Raw genomic sequence first — 19,650 nt, 5'->3', positions numbered from 1 at the left:
TCTATCCACTGCACCACCTAGCGGCTCCTATTTATTTTCTTATTATAATTCGTTCGACCATTTCCCAATCCTTGGAAACCAACCTAAATTTTTTTTTAAACTGTTTATTTGCAAGACTGAAAAAATCCTTCTAAACTTCTTCATTGTAGTGCCAGATTTAACACTAAGAGAGATAAATATGAGCCAGATTATATTGTTTTCAAAGACTACAGCAAGTTGATTTTATAGAAACATGGCAGCCTCAAAGAAACTCTGGGTTTGGAGCCAAAGGACTTGAGTTTCTAGTGGGAATTTGGGCCAATCATTATACCTTTTGGGCCTCAGTTCATCTTCCATAAACTGTAAGGGCTCATAAAAAAACAGACTCAATAACCACAATAACACAAAAGCAAATAATTCTAAAAACCAACCAAAATCAGTCAAGCAAAATGGCCAATATTGGTTCTGGAAGATGAAACAAACTTCCCTCCTCAATTTAGAGTATCATTATGTGAAAGGGACTGAGGAAAGGGCTACGGTTGCCAAATGTTGCATATACTCTCAATTGATCATGTTGTTGGACAGTTTTACCAATGCTTTTCTTTGTTGCAAGAGAGATTTCTATGTGGTGGAAGCATAGCAGGAAATAGCTTTCTAGAAAACAAAAGTGGGGCAGCTAGGTGGCGCAGTGGATAAAGCACTGGCCCTGGGGTCAGGAGTACCTGAGTTCAAATCGGATCTCAGACACTTAATAATGACCTAGCTGTGTGGCCTTGGGCAAGCCACTTAACCCCATTTGCCTTGCAAAAAACAAAAAAACAAATCAAAACAAAAAACTAAAAAAAAATTTTAAAAATTAAAAAAAAAAATCCAAGTACCAGTAGAAAACAAAAAGGGACCAATAAATAAAACAAATAAAATAAAATAAACACGAGGGTTCTGAATTAAATCACAGAATTCCGTATCTGATGAGACCTCAGCAGTCACTATTTCAACTGGTACCTCAAAGAGAATTCCTTCTATAACATTCCTGACAAATGGTCATCCAACCTCAGCTTGAAGATCCCCAATGAGAGAGAGAGAGCCCAGGTCAGGCCTCAAGTTGCACAAATAAAGACTAATAGAAAGAATTGTGGAAGTTTGGGGGAAAGAAAGAAGAGAGGAGGAGAGAGACACAGACAGAAACTGAGAAAGAGAGACAGAGACAAAGACAGAGACAGAGGATTAAGACAGAGAGAACTGAGGCCCAAAGGGAAAAGGGAAAGGGGGAGGGGAGATTTAAGTTAAATATATAGAAAAACTTCTAAAAGTTGTAGCTATCAAGGTGAAATATATGGGAAGCCTCAGGAGGTAGTGGGTCCTCCCCCCTACACCCCCATGCTCCTCTTACTGCAAATCTTCAAGCAACAGCTTGATTGACACTTGATTCATGTTCTGTAGAGGACATTGTCATTCAGATCTCTTCCAACTCTGTGATTTATGATTAAATGACATGCTCCTGCAGGGAAGTGAACACTGGATTTAATCAGAAGACCTGGATTAAGTTCCTGTCTTTCTATTTGCTGCATATGTAACCTTTCTGGGTCTCAGTTTCCTCATCTCTAAAATTAGAGAACTGAACCAGATGACCTCTGACATCCCTTCTAGCTCTGAAGCTATGAACCTGAAGCAACTCATTCCATTTTTATGCAGTTCTGATTATTATCAAGTTATTCTTAACATCAAGTATAAATCTGCTTCTCTATTCTTTTTTAATCATTATTTTGAACTTAAAAAGGGACAAAACAAAATGCATTCCCATATGAGAAAAAGAGGATTATATAAGAAACTGTGAATCACCATTTCAGACCATGACTTTCTTTTTCTATGTTACTTTTAAAATGATCCTTATTGTGTTTCTTTCTGAACTTCTATTGTTTTCTGTCCTCTTAAAAAATGTCACAATGTTTTTTTTTTCCTTTAAGAATCACTATTGCTAACCTCATCATCCCTTTCTGGGCCCCTCCCACATAAGTTATCCAGTGAAAGGAAAGAAAAAAAGCTTGCAAAGTATAAACATAGTCAAACAAAATTAATCTCCCACAGTGGCCATGTGCAAAAATGTGGGTCTCTTCACTTTGTGTTCATTCCTCTTTGTTAGGAGGTGGGGAACATGCTTCTTCATTGGTCTTCTGAAGACTTGACTGGTCATTGCATTGATCAGAGTTCATAATCTTTTTTTTTCCACGATGCCATTGTCCTTGCACAAGTGCTTTTTCTGGTTTGCTCATTTCACTCTGTCAGTTAATAATAATATCTAAACCCTCTTTCATCATTTCTTACAACACAGTAATATCTCATGACATTCAAATGACACAATTCGTCCAACAATTCCTCAATTGTCTAACAGGCAAAAAATTTCTCTCCATCCCCTACCCCCAACCCCACCCCCTACTTAAATTCTAGATCTTTTCTCTTTTTCTTCCCTTCACTCTACTCTTGTCTCTTCTACTCTCCTTTTCCTTTTCTTTATTTTTTCCTCTTTTAAAAAACCCCAGAATCATGATTGTTTCGTCCCAAGGTTAACTCTCCTCATCACCACTTATCCAGTAACAGTTCTATGTTGATTTTTAATATATTTATTAGTCAAACTATATTCAATCTTTTTTTTCAAATGAGACTGAGGTTTCTTTGATATGTACTCCCTCCACCTCTTCCTCCTCGTTTGTATATTATTCTTCTAACACACCCCAATTATAAGAAGTAGCAAGTTCCACTCCCTTCTTCCTCTTTTCTATACTAATATATTCTTCCTTTTATCCTCCCTTCTCTTTCCTCTCTTAAAACTCTCAGAACAGAAGTGACTAATTCCTCATAACTTCCATTTTTTAAAAATTTAGCCCTCCCATTACTCCTTGAAGAAACTATTTGTTCAACAAATCCCCAAATGAAGACAAGATTGTGGAGGGACACTTCTTCTATCACATTACCATATTAGCCTTTCATCATTACACAGCTCCTTCCATTTATTTTAGCAAGTTTACTTTTCTATATTTCTCTGCACTTCAAGTGTGTATTTCAAAGTTTCTACTTCTCATCTTTTCATCAAATGCTTAAAAGTCCTTTCTCCATTAAAGATCTATTTTTTCCTTGTAGGATGATACTCAGTTTTGCAAGTTATTCTTGGTTGTAATTCTCTATATTTTGCTTCGAGGAATATAGTATTCAAAATCTGGAGGTTTTCTGTGATCTTGGCTATAGATTCTTGCTTCTTAAACTGTATTTTTTCCTTGGATATAGGAAATTTGGCTTTTGTCTATGATATTACTGGGACATTTACTTTTGGGGTTCCTTTTAGGAGGTGATCAGATAATTCTATCTTCACTTTATTTTCTGGTTCTAATAGGTCTAGGTAGTTTTCATGTATGATTTCTTGAAATATGGTATTCAGAATTTATCTTTAATCATGAATTTCTGGAATATTTTTAAATTATCTTTCCTTGACCTATTTTCTAGGTCACTTATTTTTTATATCACCCCTCATGTTTTCCCTTTTCAATCTTTTTCTTTTGTTCTAATATTTCTTATTGTCTTATAGAGCCATTGATTTCTCTTTGATTAATTTGAGTTTTCAGACGTTCCTTGGGCATACTTCTGGCCATATCCCATCCCCAGAATTCATAGACCTCTGTCTCTTTGTGTCAACCTAGGCTGAAAAAAAAAAGATTCACTCAAGAAAAAGTGTTTTTTTTTAAATTTCCCCATAAGATCTTTGCTTCATTTATTGTCTAGATTGTTTGGAGGTGTTTATAGGGGAGCTGGGCCACACTACTTCTTTCTATTCCATCATCGGATTTTACCTCCCTAGACTTTTTCTCCTAAACTACTTATTTTCTTTCCAATTCTGTCCTTAAGAGTTTTTAGCTCATTTTATAAACTTCTTATTTCATTTTTTCTCAGCATTTGTTTAGTTCTGGTATGAAACACATTTTTCCCCTTTGATGTTCTACTTGTTAGAGGATTTTAGTTGGTATATCTGGTACTATTTGGTGTTTCCTTTGCTTTACTTGTCTCTCCAACTTAAGATTCTGAAGTGAAATTTTGTGCCAGCATTAGTCTTCTCTCTCTCCCTTTTTTATGATTTTTAAAGAAAGTGAGAAAATTATACTTCAATTTGCACTTAAGTTCATTAAGTTCTTTAATTGCCCAATTTTCCTTTTGAAGGATTGTACTCAGTTTTCCTGTGTAGATTTTTATTGTAATCCTAGTTTCATTTGCCTTCAAGAATATCATTTTCCAAGCTCTCCACTCCTTTAATATAGAAGTTACTAAATTTTTTGTGATCCTGACTGTGGCTTCATGATATTTGAATTGTTTCTTTCTGGCTGCTTGAAATATTCCTCCTTAACCTGTGATTTCTGGAATTTGCCCCTAATATTCCTGGGAGTTTCCATTAGAGAATCTCTTTCAGGAGATGACCAGCATATTCCTTTGTGAAAGGTCAAAAGGTAAACACTTGGTTAAAAAGAAGATGGCACAATAAATGGAAGTAAATACAAAGCTGCTTATTGAAGGAAGGAATGGCTGGAGAGCAAGGTTTTTTTTAATAGGGTATTGGCTATAGGAGGCAAGGTGGTATGGTTTCTCTAAGGAATGGAAGCCATTAAGGTCTCCTTGGAGGATATATTTTGTTTGGGGTTTCACCAAGGTGATATTGTGTGTTGTTTGGAGTTTCTATGGAGGTTAGGGTTAATGTCCTAAGGAAAGGATAATCAATGGGTCTTTATTGGACAACAATGAAACTTGAGCCTGGATTCTGATTTCTATTTTTATCTAGTTTTCCTTTATAATTTCTTAAAATTTGATGTCTAGACTCTTTTTTTTTCAGATAATACAATAATTCCTAAATATTATTTCTCTTCAATCTGTTTTCCAGATCAGTTGTTTTTCTGATGAAATGTTTGACATTCTTCTATTTTTTATTTTGTTTATTTTGTTTTATTGTTTCTTGGAGTCTCACAGTATCATTAGCTTCTTATTATCCATTTCCAATTTTTAAGGTATTTCTTTTCTTCAGTAAAATTTTGTACATCTTTCCATTTGGTAATTTCTGCTTTTTAAGGAGTTCTAATCTTCAGTGAATTTTTATACTTCTTTTACCTTTAGACCAATTCTATTTTTGAAGGTGTTATTTTCTTCAGTATTTTTGTACCTTTTTTACTAAACTTTTAATTCTCTTTTCATAATTTTTTTGTACTCTCATTTCTTTTCCCAATATTCTCTAACAGTCTTATCTTTCTTTAATACTTCCAGATATTCTTATTGAACTTGAGTACAATTAGTATTTTTCCTTGAGGTTTTGGTTATATCTGATTTTTTATTGTTATCTTCTGAGTTTGTGTCTTGATCTTCCCTGCCACTCTAGTAGAATTTTATGGTCAAGTTCTTTTTTGTTATTTTTGCTGTTGTTGTTCATTTTTCCTATTTCTCGACTTTTTTTGAACTTTATGTTAAAGTTGAGTTCTGTTCACCTGGGGATAAGCAAGCATTATTCTAAACTTCAGGGTTTTTGGTGCTTCTCCTTTAGAGCTAGTTGTGGGAGTCTGCAAGTGATGCTTCCAAGGGAATGTGATCTAGGAAGATCTATGATCACTGCTCCCTTTGTCTATGCTCTAAGGTTTATCGAGGTTTTATCACTTTTCTGCAGTTGTTAAGTGTTGGTGCTCTTCTAGGTCTTGGAACTGTGCCCTCCTGCAACCACAAAGAGTAGTGCTCCTCTCTACCTTGGAACTGAATCCTTAGTCTCTACTCCCTTGTGAATGACTACAAATACTCCTTTACACCCTGGAGCTGAGTTGTCAATCAGTGCCAGTAACAAAGGGTCCCCTATCATCTCTTTCTGACCAGTTGTCTGACCCCCAGACTTCCCTGGGAAGAGATCTCCTGAAATTGCTACTGCTCCCACTAGTGCAGCCACCTTCAATGCCCAGCACTAGTGCTGCCACTACCTATACTTCAAAACAGTCTTCATCCCAGTGTCACAGACCTTTCCTCTCAACATTCTAAGTTGTCTTCAGCTGAAAAAATGTCCCACCATGACCTTTTGTTCATTCTGACACTCCAGAATTTAATTTGAGGTATTATTTTAAAGATTTTTAGACTTGATATTTTTAAACTTGAGAAAGTTTGACTGAGTTGCTACCATTTTGACCCTTTTCCCCCACCCCACCCTCCATTCACTTTTAAATAATTTGGTCAGCCTAACCTGATCTCATCATGGGTCATTTGAGTTCTAGTAATGATTTCTATTTCCCAGAGACAAATCCATTTGACTGAGTTCTGGATCTGTCATATCAAGATATAATGTTAGTGGCCTCAGAATACCTGAGTCTGGGCTATCCAGTTGTGAGTATTGCAGCAACACTGAAGTGGTTAGCACCAAACTGATCACTGCCTGCTGCCACTCTCTGGGGCTTTCAAGATTCTTGTAGGACTTCCTAACCATCCTGAAACTTTCTCAGGAGAACCCACCATTTTTGCTACTTCTAAACACATGACTTTCCTATGTTCTTTCTCTGATGTTGGAAAGGTCCTTAATCCTATTGTGCAGTTAGGGACTGGAAGAAGCCACTTACTAGTTTCTCATTGAATGTCCTGAGCATTATTCAAACTAGTAGGAAATTGAAGGTTTTTACTAAGGCAAGATATGTGGGAATCATGTGACCTGCCTTTGGTTTGAGCAACCATGCTGTGAGGTAGTCTAGAAGGCAGCTCTATTTCTTTCTAATTTTCTCCCATTGCTCTTAGTTCTCCCCTTTGGAGCCAAGAAAGGTAAAACTAGATCTTCTAAAATATCTGAAGACTCTCCAGGCTCAATATCCCTAGGTACTTCAATATGATCTCATATTCTAGGCTCTTCTCTCCCTTTAGCATATTGGTCAGTCAGTAAACAAACATTTGCCAGGCACTGGAGAGATAGACAAAGGTCAAAGGCAACTTCAGACCTCAAGGAACTCACTATCTAAAGGGTCAAAGGACATGCAAACAATTATGCACAAAGAAATAGAGATTAGAGATAGAAGTTAAATTAGAGATAATTAAACTGAGGCCATATTAGCACTGGAGGAGGATAGGGCAAGGGATTGTAATTAGGAACTTGAAGTAAACCAGGGAGGCCAAGAGATGACATACCAGGAATGTAGTAAAATACCCAGAGTTGGCAAATAGAGTACAAAAGCACCTTTGGATGGACTCCAATAATAATCTGATGGTGAGAAGTATCTGTGACCAAGGCCAATTTTGATAGGGTTATATCTTCCCTTATAATGTTTTGCCAGTAACCTAGTTTCTAATTTTGCTTGGCATCTAGATATAAGGGCTTCAAGGCAGAGCTGTCTTGAAGCATGTATTAGTTCTATTCCAGGCTCCCTGCTCCAAATTCCATTCAGTCCCTACCATTATGATAATTTAAACCCCTTTCTTTCTTTGGTTTCTAAACCCAATCTGATTCTGGGAAATGAAAATATCAGAAACCTTAGAACATAATTGGATGTCTCACCATGAAGTCAGTTTTGCTCCTGGTCCTGGCCCAATCTTATATCCCTAGTAACTGAGAGTCTCGTCTTCCCCCCCCCCCCCCACCAGCTCCCCAAGCCTGAGGCACTGCCTGGTTCCCTGATCTATATCCCAAATCTTCACAGGATTGGGCTGCTCACTATGAATTCCATCCTAGACTCTGTAGCTGGATTTCTTCCATCATCTGCCTGACTTCTCTGAAATCAGCTGCTATCCTGCCTGGACCTCTGTCCAGCCTCCTCCAGCCACTCATTCACTACATCTCCCTGAGGCTTATCTGCCTAGGTGTGTCTGTATTGCTTGGAGCTGGACCCATCACCAATTGTCTGCTCTGTCTTATTTATTTGATCCAGTCTCTCTAAGATCCCTTCCAGTTCTAAAGTATATGATTCTAGAGTGTACAGTTCCAGATATCCTGGACCATGAAGTTCTTGAGATGACAAATGGCAGAATGTGATTATCTGTCTTCTCTTCCCAGATCTATTTTTACTGGCTGTGTCGAGATACACATGCCTTTGAATGGTTTGCAGATCTACTACAGTTACTAGAGACCCAAATGCAGGAGAAAAACAATGCTGATTTTCTCAGCTACAACATCTACCTTACTGGCTGGGATGAAACTCAGGTAACAACAAAAAAAGTGAAGGGGGTCTTGTGTCTCTCTTCCAAAGTGTCCAAACTGTCCTTCTATCCTGTAATGTCTATTGGAAATCCTTTAGGAAGATGGATCATCAGGAATTGACCTATCCATCCATTCTATCTTAGTGCTTACCCCTGGTGGACTTTAAGACATCATGAGCAGGCTGGAATTCTCTATGGAAAGCTCTATTTATGAAGTAGAACAAACCCTACTAACAACTAATGATACTACTACTACTACTACTACTACTAATAATAATAATAATAATAATAATAACAATAATTAAAATTTATATAACATTTTATTGTTTTCAAAGCCCTTTACATTTTCAGGGTGAACCAAAAGTTCTCATGTAGTTTTAAGATTTAGTTGGAATTATTGTATTATTTGATGCTCAGAACAACCCTGGAGTAAGCGTTATTATTATCCCTCTGTTATAGAGGAGGAAACTGAGACACAGAGTTTAAATGAATTTTTGAGGATCAATTAGCTAAAGTATATGAGCCTGGATTCAAACTCACAGCTTCCTGACTCTAAGTTCAGAGCTCTAGTCCTTGTACTACCTAGCTACCTACTGATAGCCTCTAAAGTCTCATACCACCACATTTTGTATTTTTACTCTTTATTTTCCTGATAAACTATAAGCTCTTTGAGGGCAGTGTACATGAAATTCATTATCTCCTCCAGCAGAAGTCCTTAGGAAATATTTTCTGTTATTAATTGGACACTGAGCTCTACAATGTAATACTCATTCCTGGAGTCATTGAATGATGGAATATTAGCATCAAAAGGGAGCTTAGAGATCCTTCAATTCACTTTTTTGCATTATGGACCCCTTTGGCAAAATAGTGAAGCTGATGCACTCAAAATGCTTGTTCCATACATTTAAAATTTGAATATGAAGGAAATGATAAATTAAAGGAAAATTAAAATCAGTTAGAAGTTAGTGAAAATATGTAATTTTTTTCTTATCCAAATTCACAGATCCTTTGAAATCCATTCACAGAGCCTTTGGGATTGTAGAGTCCCTAAATGAAGAAGCCTTGATTTAGCTGAGTTCTTTAAGAAGGAAATTATGCACCAGTGTCACACAGGAAGCCACTGAGAACTGGGGTTCAAACCCTGGGACTTCTCCCTCCTAGTACAATTTTCTTTATAACATATTACCTCAGATTGGCCTATTTGCCCTCAAGAAAGTTAGCAAATGTTTACTTCTTTCCCCCTATTTCATCGTGGATGGTTTAAACTGTCACCCTAAGAGTTGGTTTTAACCTCAAACCTTGGGCAACATCTTAATTTCCTAGATAGGAGCTTTCTTCAAGCCTGTATAGTCTGAGAGGGAATGGTATTCAGACTACCAACCTTAAGCTCTATGTCACCCCTTCTCATGTAATCCACAGCTCTCTGGGACCACCAGTTTGGGATTTAGAATATTAAATTTCTTGGGCTTACTCCCCCTTGGAGTCTTTTAGCTTTTTTAGCTAATTGTGGTCAGGAAAGTCCAGTCTTGCCACAGATACTTACTAGCTATATGACTTGGGCTTCATACTTAATTTTTCTCAGTCTCATTTTACTCCTCAGTAAATAAGAATAATAAAAAAGATTTGTCTCCCAGGGTTGTTGTTAAGATCAAATGAGTTAATATATGTAAAGAACTTGTAAAGTTTAAAAAGAGATAGTTCACATATATAAATATACATATACACATATGTATATATGCAAATACATGCATATATATAAATATACACATAATACATAGATAAATACACACATGCATATATGCTGTCTTTTATTATTTGACTAGGCTTTTATAATTGAGTGTACTGCTACTAATCTTGAACAAGGCAATTCAAAACGCCTACTTCTATAAATTAAAAAAATCATGGATAAAAATGAAGTCATAAAAAAATTTCTATAATATGCAAGGGTGTTGTTGCTCAATTGTGCCTTACTCTTCAGAATCCACTTGGGATTTTCTTGGCAAAAATATTGGTTTGTCATTTCTTTCTCCAGCCCATTTTTACAGATGAAAAAACTGAGGCAAACAGGATTAAATGACTTGTCCAGGGTCAAACACCTAATAAATATCAAGGCTGAACTTGAATTTGGGTCTATACTGACCCCCAGACCCAGTTCCCTATCCACTGTGCCACCTATTGCCCTAATATGCAAGGGTATTCTGTTGAAATAAAGACAAATTTATGAAAATCTAATATGATTATCTGAATTGAAAATTATTTTTTGTTTTTAAAAATAATTACCTCAAATTTATTTCTTAAATTGAGTAAGGTCCCCAGTCCTAATTCACTTAAAATATGATTTAATTTTTAAAAATAAATTTACTTGCAACTATATCTGTTGAATTAATAGAGGTGCTCCCATAATTGGGATCAGAGGAATAAAACATATTACAATGAGGGCAAAAAGAAAAACTTTCTTGTTTTTCTTTTTAAAAATGAATTATTTTCTAATTTTATGTAACTCATAGAATTACAAAGAATTCTAGGTCTTTAATAGTTCTTCAAAAGTAGGAGGGAGGAAAGGAAATAAGACTAGAGTGAGAGAAATATAATCATGTCAGGACAAATTTTTTTCATATTCTTGCAGCATTAAATTTTTTTTTCTTATAGGCCACTCACTTTACCGTGCACCATGATGAAGAGAAGGATGTGATAACAGGCTTGAAACAAAAGACTTTGTATGGAAGACCCAACTGGGAAACTGAGTTCAAAACAATTGCAAGTCAACATCCAAAGTAAGACATCAAAATCTGAAATTATAGAATAGAGGGAAATTTTTCTATTAGAATTCAGGAATTCAGTATTCCCTGTGTTATTATATGACAGATCCAAACTTGGACACTGTTGCTTCCAAATATCAGATAAGTTTGGAGGAAAGAGTTCCCCCTTTGACAACAAAATATTTAGGTGAACTATTCTGTAGATTGGGAAATAAGAAGAACTCTAGGATAGGAAAGGCATCCAATACTTTCCAAAAGTCCAAAGATATACTTTCTTTGAATTAAAGCTCTCAGGTAATAAGTTGTTACTGAGGAAAATGACTGCTAGAGTCAAGGATGCAGTCTAGATCTTTGTTCTTTATGAGAGTGAATACCCTCCATATATGGACTATCATTTACTAAATGAGTGCTCTTGGTCATGGTCAGTGAGAAAGAATGAGGATTAACCACCATCATTAGCATAGGAGAAGTAACTGAAAATACATGCCATACTGATGATGGGGTAGCAGGTTTATCTTATAGATGTATAGAGTCCTGGGACCATGAAAGCATAAAGGTGAGTCCCATTTGTTAGAACACAGTTGATCCAAGTGATCCTGAGTTGCCCCTGGGCATTAGATAGTGCTTATACTTTCAAAAATTGATTGCTACACTGCATTTCTTGAAGTTCCAGTTTCTAGGTATTATAGATTAAATGGGGATGGGTTGGTGCAAAATGAGGAAGCTCTGCAGATTCACAAAGCAACCACTATTTCCTAATAGAGGATATTTTGACCTAATTTCTACTTTTATATCATTATATACTCCTAAAATTATTAATCTATCTCTGTCAATAGGGTTGAGCTAACTCCAGGGAAAAATCCAATTCATGCTCCCTATTTGGGTTTATCCAAAGGAAAGACCAATTCACTTTCCCTACATGAAAGAACTCTTGGGGAATGAGAGAAGGAATTACAGTGTTTTGTCACTGGAGGGAAAAATCTGTTGAAGGACTTGGTATTGTGGGAATTAAATCAGAAGCAGTATAACTCTTTTTTGGTGCAAACCAATAGTGTCTCCTTAATATTGGAATTTTTTTTTTCTTTCCTTTCCTAGTACCAGGATAGGTGTGTTCCTCTGTGGTCCTGAAGCTTTGGCTGAAACCCTCAACAAGCAAAGCATTGCCAACTCTGATGCTGGTCCTCGAGGAGTGCATTTCATTTTCAACAAAGAAAATTTCTAACTCCTACTCCATCAGGAAATGTGGACATGAATTTTCTGCCCAGTCAAACAAATGTTGATTATTAATAGAAGCAAATGACAAATAAGAGAAGCCTTTACAGCTTTTATTTTCTCCTTATGTGGGGATCATTTATGAATTAGCATCTATCTTTAACCAACAAAGAAGAAAACCAGTTCATTCATTTTCCTTTTGCTTATTGTATATTATTTTGGTGACTCCAACATAATACACAAGTAAACTGACCAAGAATTTAGTAATCAATGATTCAAGGAGGTTAAAAGTTGAGTGTGCTCTAGATTGCTAATAGAGCAGCCCAAATTTATTAATCAGAAATATTTCCAAGAAAAGGTTTAGTTCAGGCATATTAAAATGAGGAAAAATCATTTAAATTGAAAATTCTTTCAAAAATATTCCCATAATATTCCCCAAATGGCAACTAGCTGGCCCAGTGAATAGAGATCTGGGCCTTGAGTTAGAAAAATCTGAGTGTAAAATTCACCTCAGACACTTGTCAGCTGTGAGACCCTGGGCAAGTCACTTTACCACTTTCTGCCTCAGTTTAACTGTAAAATGAGAACAATAATAGCACCCAGGTCACATATTTTTAGTGAGGATGAAATGAGATATTATTTGAAAAGTGTTTAACACAGAACCTGTGGGAGCTATAAGCAAGGCTTATTCCCTCGCCTTTCCCTACTTTTAATGGAATACTGAGGAAGACCTGAGTTCAAATCTTGCCTCAGACACTGGCTGTATGACCTTGATGAAGTATCTTAACCCTTATCAGTCTCAGTTCCCTAATCAATAAGATGGGTATAATAATAGCACCTACCTCCACAGGATTATTATGAAGATCAAATGAGAAAACATGTAAAATATTGTACAAATTCTACCTGTTTATTTTGTTCCTTGTTTAGACCAGAGGAGTTTCATCTTCCTGATTATAGCCTCTAGTCTAAGCGATTCCATCTGTTCTTAAATTTTAAGTATGCATTGACCATCAGGGACTAGTTCTACTAGCCCTTCACTTTCTTGGATTGCATGCACTAGCTAATGTGGAACAGTATTCTTAAGAGGAACTAGATTCTAGGAGCAGAACATGAGTGATTTTGCAATAGTTTAGCCTGAATCCTTCATCACAGTGCCTTATACACAACTAGGCAGAGGATCTTAAAATTGGGACAATGGGTGCTCAAATGCAGACCACAGTCCCTTAAACCTTCTGTAACTTAGTTGATAAATTTTTAGGGTAGTATTTAGAATTTAGTGACTTGCCCAGGATCATGTAGCTAGTAGATACCCCGTGAGGGACTTGAAGTCACTTTCTCAACTCCTAGCCCAGAACTCTAGCCACTACCCACACTTCCTCCATCTCTAATCTCGATCAAGCATTCAATAGATATTTGCTAATGATGATGATGAAGGTGGCCTACCTGTCTAAACTTCTGCAGTGTGATAGTGCAGATGGTCAAGACTTGTCTCCTCTGATCAAAGTTGATGAGTTTGATGGGAAGAATTACAATGAGTGAGTTATTTAATTAAACCATATGATTTAAAATCGCTCTCATGACCACTCCCTAAACTTTTTTTAAGTGTATATAATGTCTATATGTCTACTTTGTCATTTTTATTTGACTTTATTACTGTCCTAAAATTTATAGTCCACAAGTTAAGGAGGCAGTTAGATGACACAGAGCAGAGAGTTCTGAACTTAGAGTCTGGAAGACCTGCCTCAAATCCTACCTTATAGGGACTGTTTTTGTCCTTTGGCAAGTCACTTAACCTCTGCCTGCCTCATCTTCTTCCTCTGCAAAAGGAGAATAATAATAACACCTCCTAATGTTATTGTGAGGATAAAATAAGTTAGTATTTGTAAAATGCTTTGCAAAATTTTAAATGTGGTATAAATGCTAGCTATTATTCAGTCAAGTCAATGAACATTTATTAAGTGTTCTCCATGAACTAAGAGCTAAAGATATAAAAGAGCAAAAGACAGTTCCAACTCTCAAGGAACTCACAGTCCAATATTAATAATTATTGTTGTAAATAACCTACCCCTAGATTTGAATAGGGCATATTTTTCCTTGATATTTCAAGGAAGAGTTATTAATTTGAGGTTCCTGTTCCTAGTGCTCATTTCTGGAGACAGAAAATGAACCTCTGGCCTCATTCTTTAAGTCAGGAAGGCGTTTAGAAGGGGAAAAGAAGGAAGGAATCAAAATTGGGAAAAACAGAGCAGGGAGGGGTAAATTCCAAAGGGAAGAGGAGAGAAAAGGAGATTGGAAAGACAATATATTTCTTGATTATGGAAAGAGCATTGGATTTCAAATCCCAGTTACACTACTCCCTAGCTATGTCTCATTGGATAAGTCACTAAACCTCTCTGGGCATTCGTTCCCTCCTGTAAAAGGACAGGCAGAGTTGGAATAGATAATCTCTAAATCCTTTTTTGTGATCCTATGAATTCTGAGAATAGAAAACTGTAAAAGAAAGAGAGGGAAAAGAAAAGTTCATTTACCTGTTCTCAGAAGGCTAATTAATGTTACATTCAAAGTTTTTGACTGACTTTGGAGAACTAAGTATGCATTTCAAATGACAAGACCTTGAATAAACTTGAAGGTTCCTTGATGAATTGATTTGCTGTTGTCATATTTGAAATTCTTCAATTCTACAAGAAATTTATGAAAAGTAGATTCTGATTAAGATATCATGGAAATTAATTAATAAAAATCTACATTTGTATTCCCTGCTATCCCTTAATCCCCCTCAGATTATAAACACTTGGTTTAAAACTTTTATCATCATCATTATTATTAATTTTTTTCAGTGAGTAAACATTTCCTCAATTAGGAATAAACTTCTCTCCCCTCCATTGGACAAAAATAAAAACAAAACTATTAAAACAAATACTCATAATCAAGAAAAACAAATTCCTTTGTTGAACTTGTCTAAAAATGTAGATCTCTTTTCTAGATATTTAGCCTTTCTACATATTCAACTCTTTGCAGTCATAATCAGACATCTCAAATCAGGAATAATAATTACATTGATCAGAGTTCTTAATTGTTTTCAAACTTTATTTTTATGCTTTTGTAATAATTCTGATTCTGCTCATTTTAGTCAGCATCAGTTCATATAAGTCTTCCCAGGTTTCTTCAAAGTTGTTCCATTTCATCATTTCTTATGGCACAACAGGCAGCTTACCTCGGTGGTGCAGTGGATAGTGCACTGACTTTGGAGTCAGGAGGACAGGAGTCCAAATGTGACCTCAGACACTTGATGCTAATTAACTATGTGACCTTGGGCAAGTCACTTAACTTGATTGCCTCCTATCCAGCAACATCTCCAGTCATCCTGACTCATATCTGGCCACTGGATCAGATGGCTCTGGGGGAGAAAGTGAGTCTGGTGACTTAGCATAGCAACCTCTCAATCAAAGCTAATTCACTTGCTTGTCATGCCCCTGATGTCATGGTCTTCTTTGAGAATGAAAGATAAACATTTTTACATGGCACAATAGTATTCTACAGTATTTTATTAATTCGTATATCATGCTTTGTTCAGTCATTCCCTAGCTGCTGGGCACTCCTTTTATTTCTAGTACATTGTGATTACAAAAAAAAAAGATTCAAATTTTTTTTGTTACTCTAACCTACATTAGGATACTCATCTGTGACATTTTTTTTAGGTTTTGCAAGGCAAATGGGGTTAAGTGGCTTGCCCAAGGCCACACAGCTAGGTAATTATTAAGTGTCTGACTCCAAGGCCAGTGCTTTATCCACTACGCCACGCAGCCACCCCATCTGAGATGTTTTTAAAATGTCTCATACCACTCTTCCTTTTATCTTAAAAAAAAAAAAGGAGTATCATAAGTATTCAAATACAGATTTTTCTTTAACTTGATGCAAGTTATACTTGAACTAGATGGAGCAGTGGATAAATGACAGGCCTGGAGACAGGAAAACTTATCTCTCTAAGTTCAAATCCTGCCTCATACACTTACTAGTTTTAAGACCCTGGACAAGACACTTTACCATATTTGCCTCAGTTTCCTCATCTATAAAGTGACCTGGGGAAGGAAATGGCAAACCATTCTAATATCTTTTCCAAGAAAACTCAAATGAGGTCACAAGAATTTTGACCAACAAAAATTATACAGAGGAAGTTAACCTCTAACCTGTTTTGCAGGAGTTTAATTGGACACGTTTTTTCTAACTAAAAAATCTGATTGGGTCAAACCATATCTAAAACACCAAGGTGTTGTTCCAGCTTGTTATTCTGCCTTCAGGCTAGATTCCCATAATAGATACTTGGAATTGGTCATTCCACTTTGCACATGATATCTAAGTTCTGGTTATCTATACAGGAACAGGATTCCATTGCAATTGAGTTAAAAGAGGAAACCATAATGAATGTAATTTGCAAATCCAAGCTTGCTTTCTTTCTTTTTCTTTAGCCTGTGATATAAAAGAAAAAATTTGTATTTGTCTGGTGGAGAATTTTCCTTTTGGTGGAAAATTCTAATGGGACTTAGTTAGTTATTTCTTATTGTTAAAACCCCAGAAAAAAAAATTCAGAAAACCTAGCATGTGATATTGCTTGTCTGCAAACAGTTAAGCATTTCTCTTCCCCTTTTGTCTTGCCCCCCCCATTTCCCTGCCAGTCATTTGCTTTTGCTTTTGAGTATTTAAAAGAAGAAAATTCATAAATGAAGGTATGTTGGTTCTTTAAAATAATGAAAGTCCTAGTATTCCATGTTTTTTTAAATATTGAATTAAATTTCAATCAGAATTTGAGATTCTTTTCCCTATCAGTTTTTGTTTTGTTTTGTGAATGTCAACAGAGATTCATTAAAATGTATATGAGACATTAAAGTCAAAGAACCATCTCTCTTTGTCACTGATATTGTTGTGAAGGGTTATGGTTGTCACTATCTCAGTGGGGTTGTGATTCTGTCAGAGTTGATGGATGAACTTAGAGCACTAAGACAAAAGACTGTCTTTTGAATGATGAGGAGTTTTTGTAAAGAATATTCTTTGAGAATTCCCTTAAGTATCACAAGTACAAGATGTGCCTTCCCATGTCTTTAGTACTTATGATGACTTCAGAGGCAAAAAATTGTCAGTACAGGTCCCTTTCTATAGTTTTGATACCTATGAAGCTTTCATTGACAATTTAGAGATTGTTTCAGTTTGTTTTTGTTGGTGCTGTTCAGTCATATTTGGTTCTCTGTGACTTCATTTAGGGTTTTCTCATCAATGATACTGAAGTGGTTTGCCCTTTACTTTTCCAGATTATTTTACAGATGAGGAAACTGAAGCAAACAGGGTTAAGTGACTTATCTAGGATCACATAGCTAGTAAGTGTCTAAGAGCAAATTTGAACTCAGGTCTATTTGATTCCAGGATCTGCTCATTTAAATTAGAAGTCAGTGAAAATGAAGATGTGATATTTTCTCCTACCAAGGTCATGAATCCCCTTGAAATTTATCTCCCAGATTAAAAACCCATGATTTAGAGCTAGATGGGACTCAAAGGCTATGTAATCCACCTCCCTCATTTTACAGATGAAGATAGGAAGGCCCAGGGAGATTAAATGATTTTTCCAAGGTCATATGAGTAGAAAGCATGGAAGACTCCAGGCCCTTAACTCAAAACCTTTAGACAGCCCTAAATTTCACCTTCTATATGTTCCACTAGACTCATTGAGAACTAAGTCAAAGAATATGCTTGCCCCTGTTTAGGAATTAAATAAGAAGTGTGCGTGTGTGTATGTGTGTGAGTTATGTAGTTCATACAATGAATCACCATGGTGGAGATAAAAGTGCATTATTTTACAAAGAGGTAAGAAAATAGCCAGAATATACAAAGCTCAAATTAGGACATTAACACTCAGAAGGATTATACAATTTTCCAAGGATTGGCCAAAGAATAAGAGGTCAAAATTAGGTCCTCTGACTCCAAATAAAGCATTCTTTTCAATTCATCAGGAAGCATCTGTAGCCATGTTAATCCAAGGATTCTCTGATTGGGGACACATTGTGTATCCATTATATGGCAGACTCTGGAATCACAAAGACAATATTAAATAGTCTCTATCCTACAGAGTTTGAATTCTGATGGCAAAGCAGCTGTGATATTTATGTCACCTCTCAATGAAAAGTCACTCTTATTCTTACTCTTATTCTTGACTTATAGCAGCATTGTCTCTAAGCTTCCCAGTCATGTAAATTGGGACATCAAATATAATTTCTTATAATTTATAAATGCATGCAATGAGTGAGTAGCAGTGGAAAGTGCATATTCATAGAGAATGCTTAGTGAGCCACATTCTCATAGATCCTGAGGTTAAACTTAGCTTAGGATCTTAAGGTCTTAACTGATCTGGCATAATTCAGTATTTCAATGATCTGTGACTGAGTTAGAGTGGATACTTAACTACTTTCAATGATACAAGCCCAAATTCTCCTTGACTTAGATGTCTTGCAAGAGTTTCTGTTTCCCCAGATTTTTAACATCTTGTAGCCAAGATAGTGTTAAAACTCTCATACTTCTTCAGTAAATCTGTGTCTCAAAAAAATTTGAATCTGAAGCTGTTAAAATTTGTAGTCTGCTTACAGAGACCTCAGAAAACCCATGGTCATCTCCCTATCATGACTTAGTTAATAAGCTGAATTTAAGCAGAAGCATCAGAGAGAATAAGTGAGTTCCCCCAAGATCATACAGCTATTCTGTATAAGAGGTTTTCAATTCTGGACTCATTACAAACTGCTGAAGATCATTTCTCATCTCAAAAGTCTTAGATAATAATATAAAGTTATAGAATGGTTTGTTTGTATTTATATCCACAGTCTGAGAGTAAAATTCTCAAAGATCAAAGAGTGTTAAGAAAGATACTTCTTCACCTCAGTAACTTTCATTGCGCTCTTTTAACAAAGACAAAGGGATACCCTTGCAACAGGAGGAACAGGGTTCGTCATAGGTGTTTATGAGAAATAATATTAAATAATATTAAATCCAGTAAGTGTGTTCTTTAAAAGAATAAAATTTAAAAATGGAAATAAGGCTGAAGCAAGATAGGGCCTGCCCCTTACTGCCTGCCCCTGATTTTTCTCTCTCTGCTCCTGTTATTGGAGTGAGAATCCAAATTCTCACAAAACACAGAGTCACACATGCCTCTCTGCTTGTCTGTTTGGAGAAAGGGTATGTCTCATTATCTAAGGTAAGTCTAAGCGCCCATCCTGGAGTTGGGAAGACCTGAATTCTAATCCAGCCTTAGAAACTGTGTGTGTGTCCTTGCACAAGTCACTTAAATTCTGTTTGCCTCAGTTTCTTTGACTGAAAATGGGGCTAAATATAGCACTGATGTATAGGATCAAATGAGTTAATATTTCTAAAAAGTACTTAGAACAATATCTGCTACATGGTAGGTAGTATACATTTTTTAAATTTCTTTCCTTTTCCTTTTTTTAATACAAGGACTGAATTCTACTTCTTGATCCTCCCTGGTTACCTT

The 19,650-nt window shown here is 36.0% G+C and overlaps 1 protein-coding gene across 1 annotated transcript in view; it reads left to right on the top strand.

The window, feature by feature from the left end:
• The window catches only part of CYBB (cytochrome b-245 beta chain), a 42,236-nt gene extending 29,919 nt beyond the window's left edge, over positions 1–12,317 (top strand). The window contains exons 11-13 of the mRNA XM_074214196.1: positions 8,012–8,158; positions 10,804–10,928; positions 12,009–12,317. Coding sequence (XP_074070297.1) covers positions 8,012–8,158; positions 10,804–10,928; positions 12,009–12,135 — 399 coding nt within the window. The 3' untranslated portion in view covers positions 12,136–12,317. The remainder of the gene's footprint in view (positions 1–8,011; positions 8,159–10,803; positions 10,929–12,008) is intronic.
• Positions 12,318–19,650: the final 7,333 nt, after the last annotated feature.

This window comes from Macrotis lagotis, chromosome 1, assembly GCF_037893015.1.
Source record: "Macrotis lagotis isolate mMagLag1 chromosome 1, bilby.v1.9.chrom.fasta, whole genome shotgun sequence".
In the NCBI taxonomy this organism is placed as follows: domain Eukaryota; kingdom Metazoa; phylum Chordata; class Mammalia; order Peramelemorphia; family Peramelidae; genus Macrotis; species Macrotis lagotis.
Note: the sequence above shows the minus strand (reverse complement) of the source record. Positions and strands in the feature narration are given on the sequence as shown.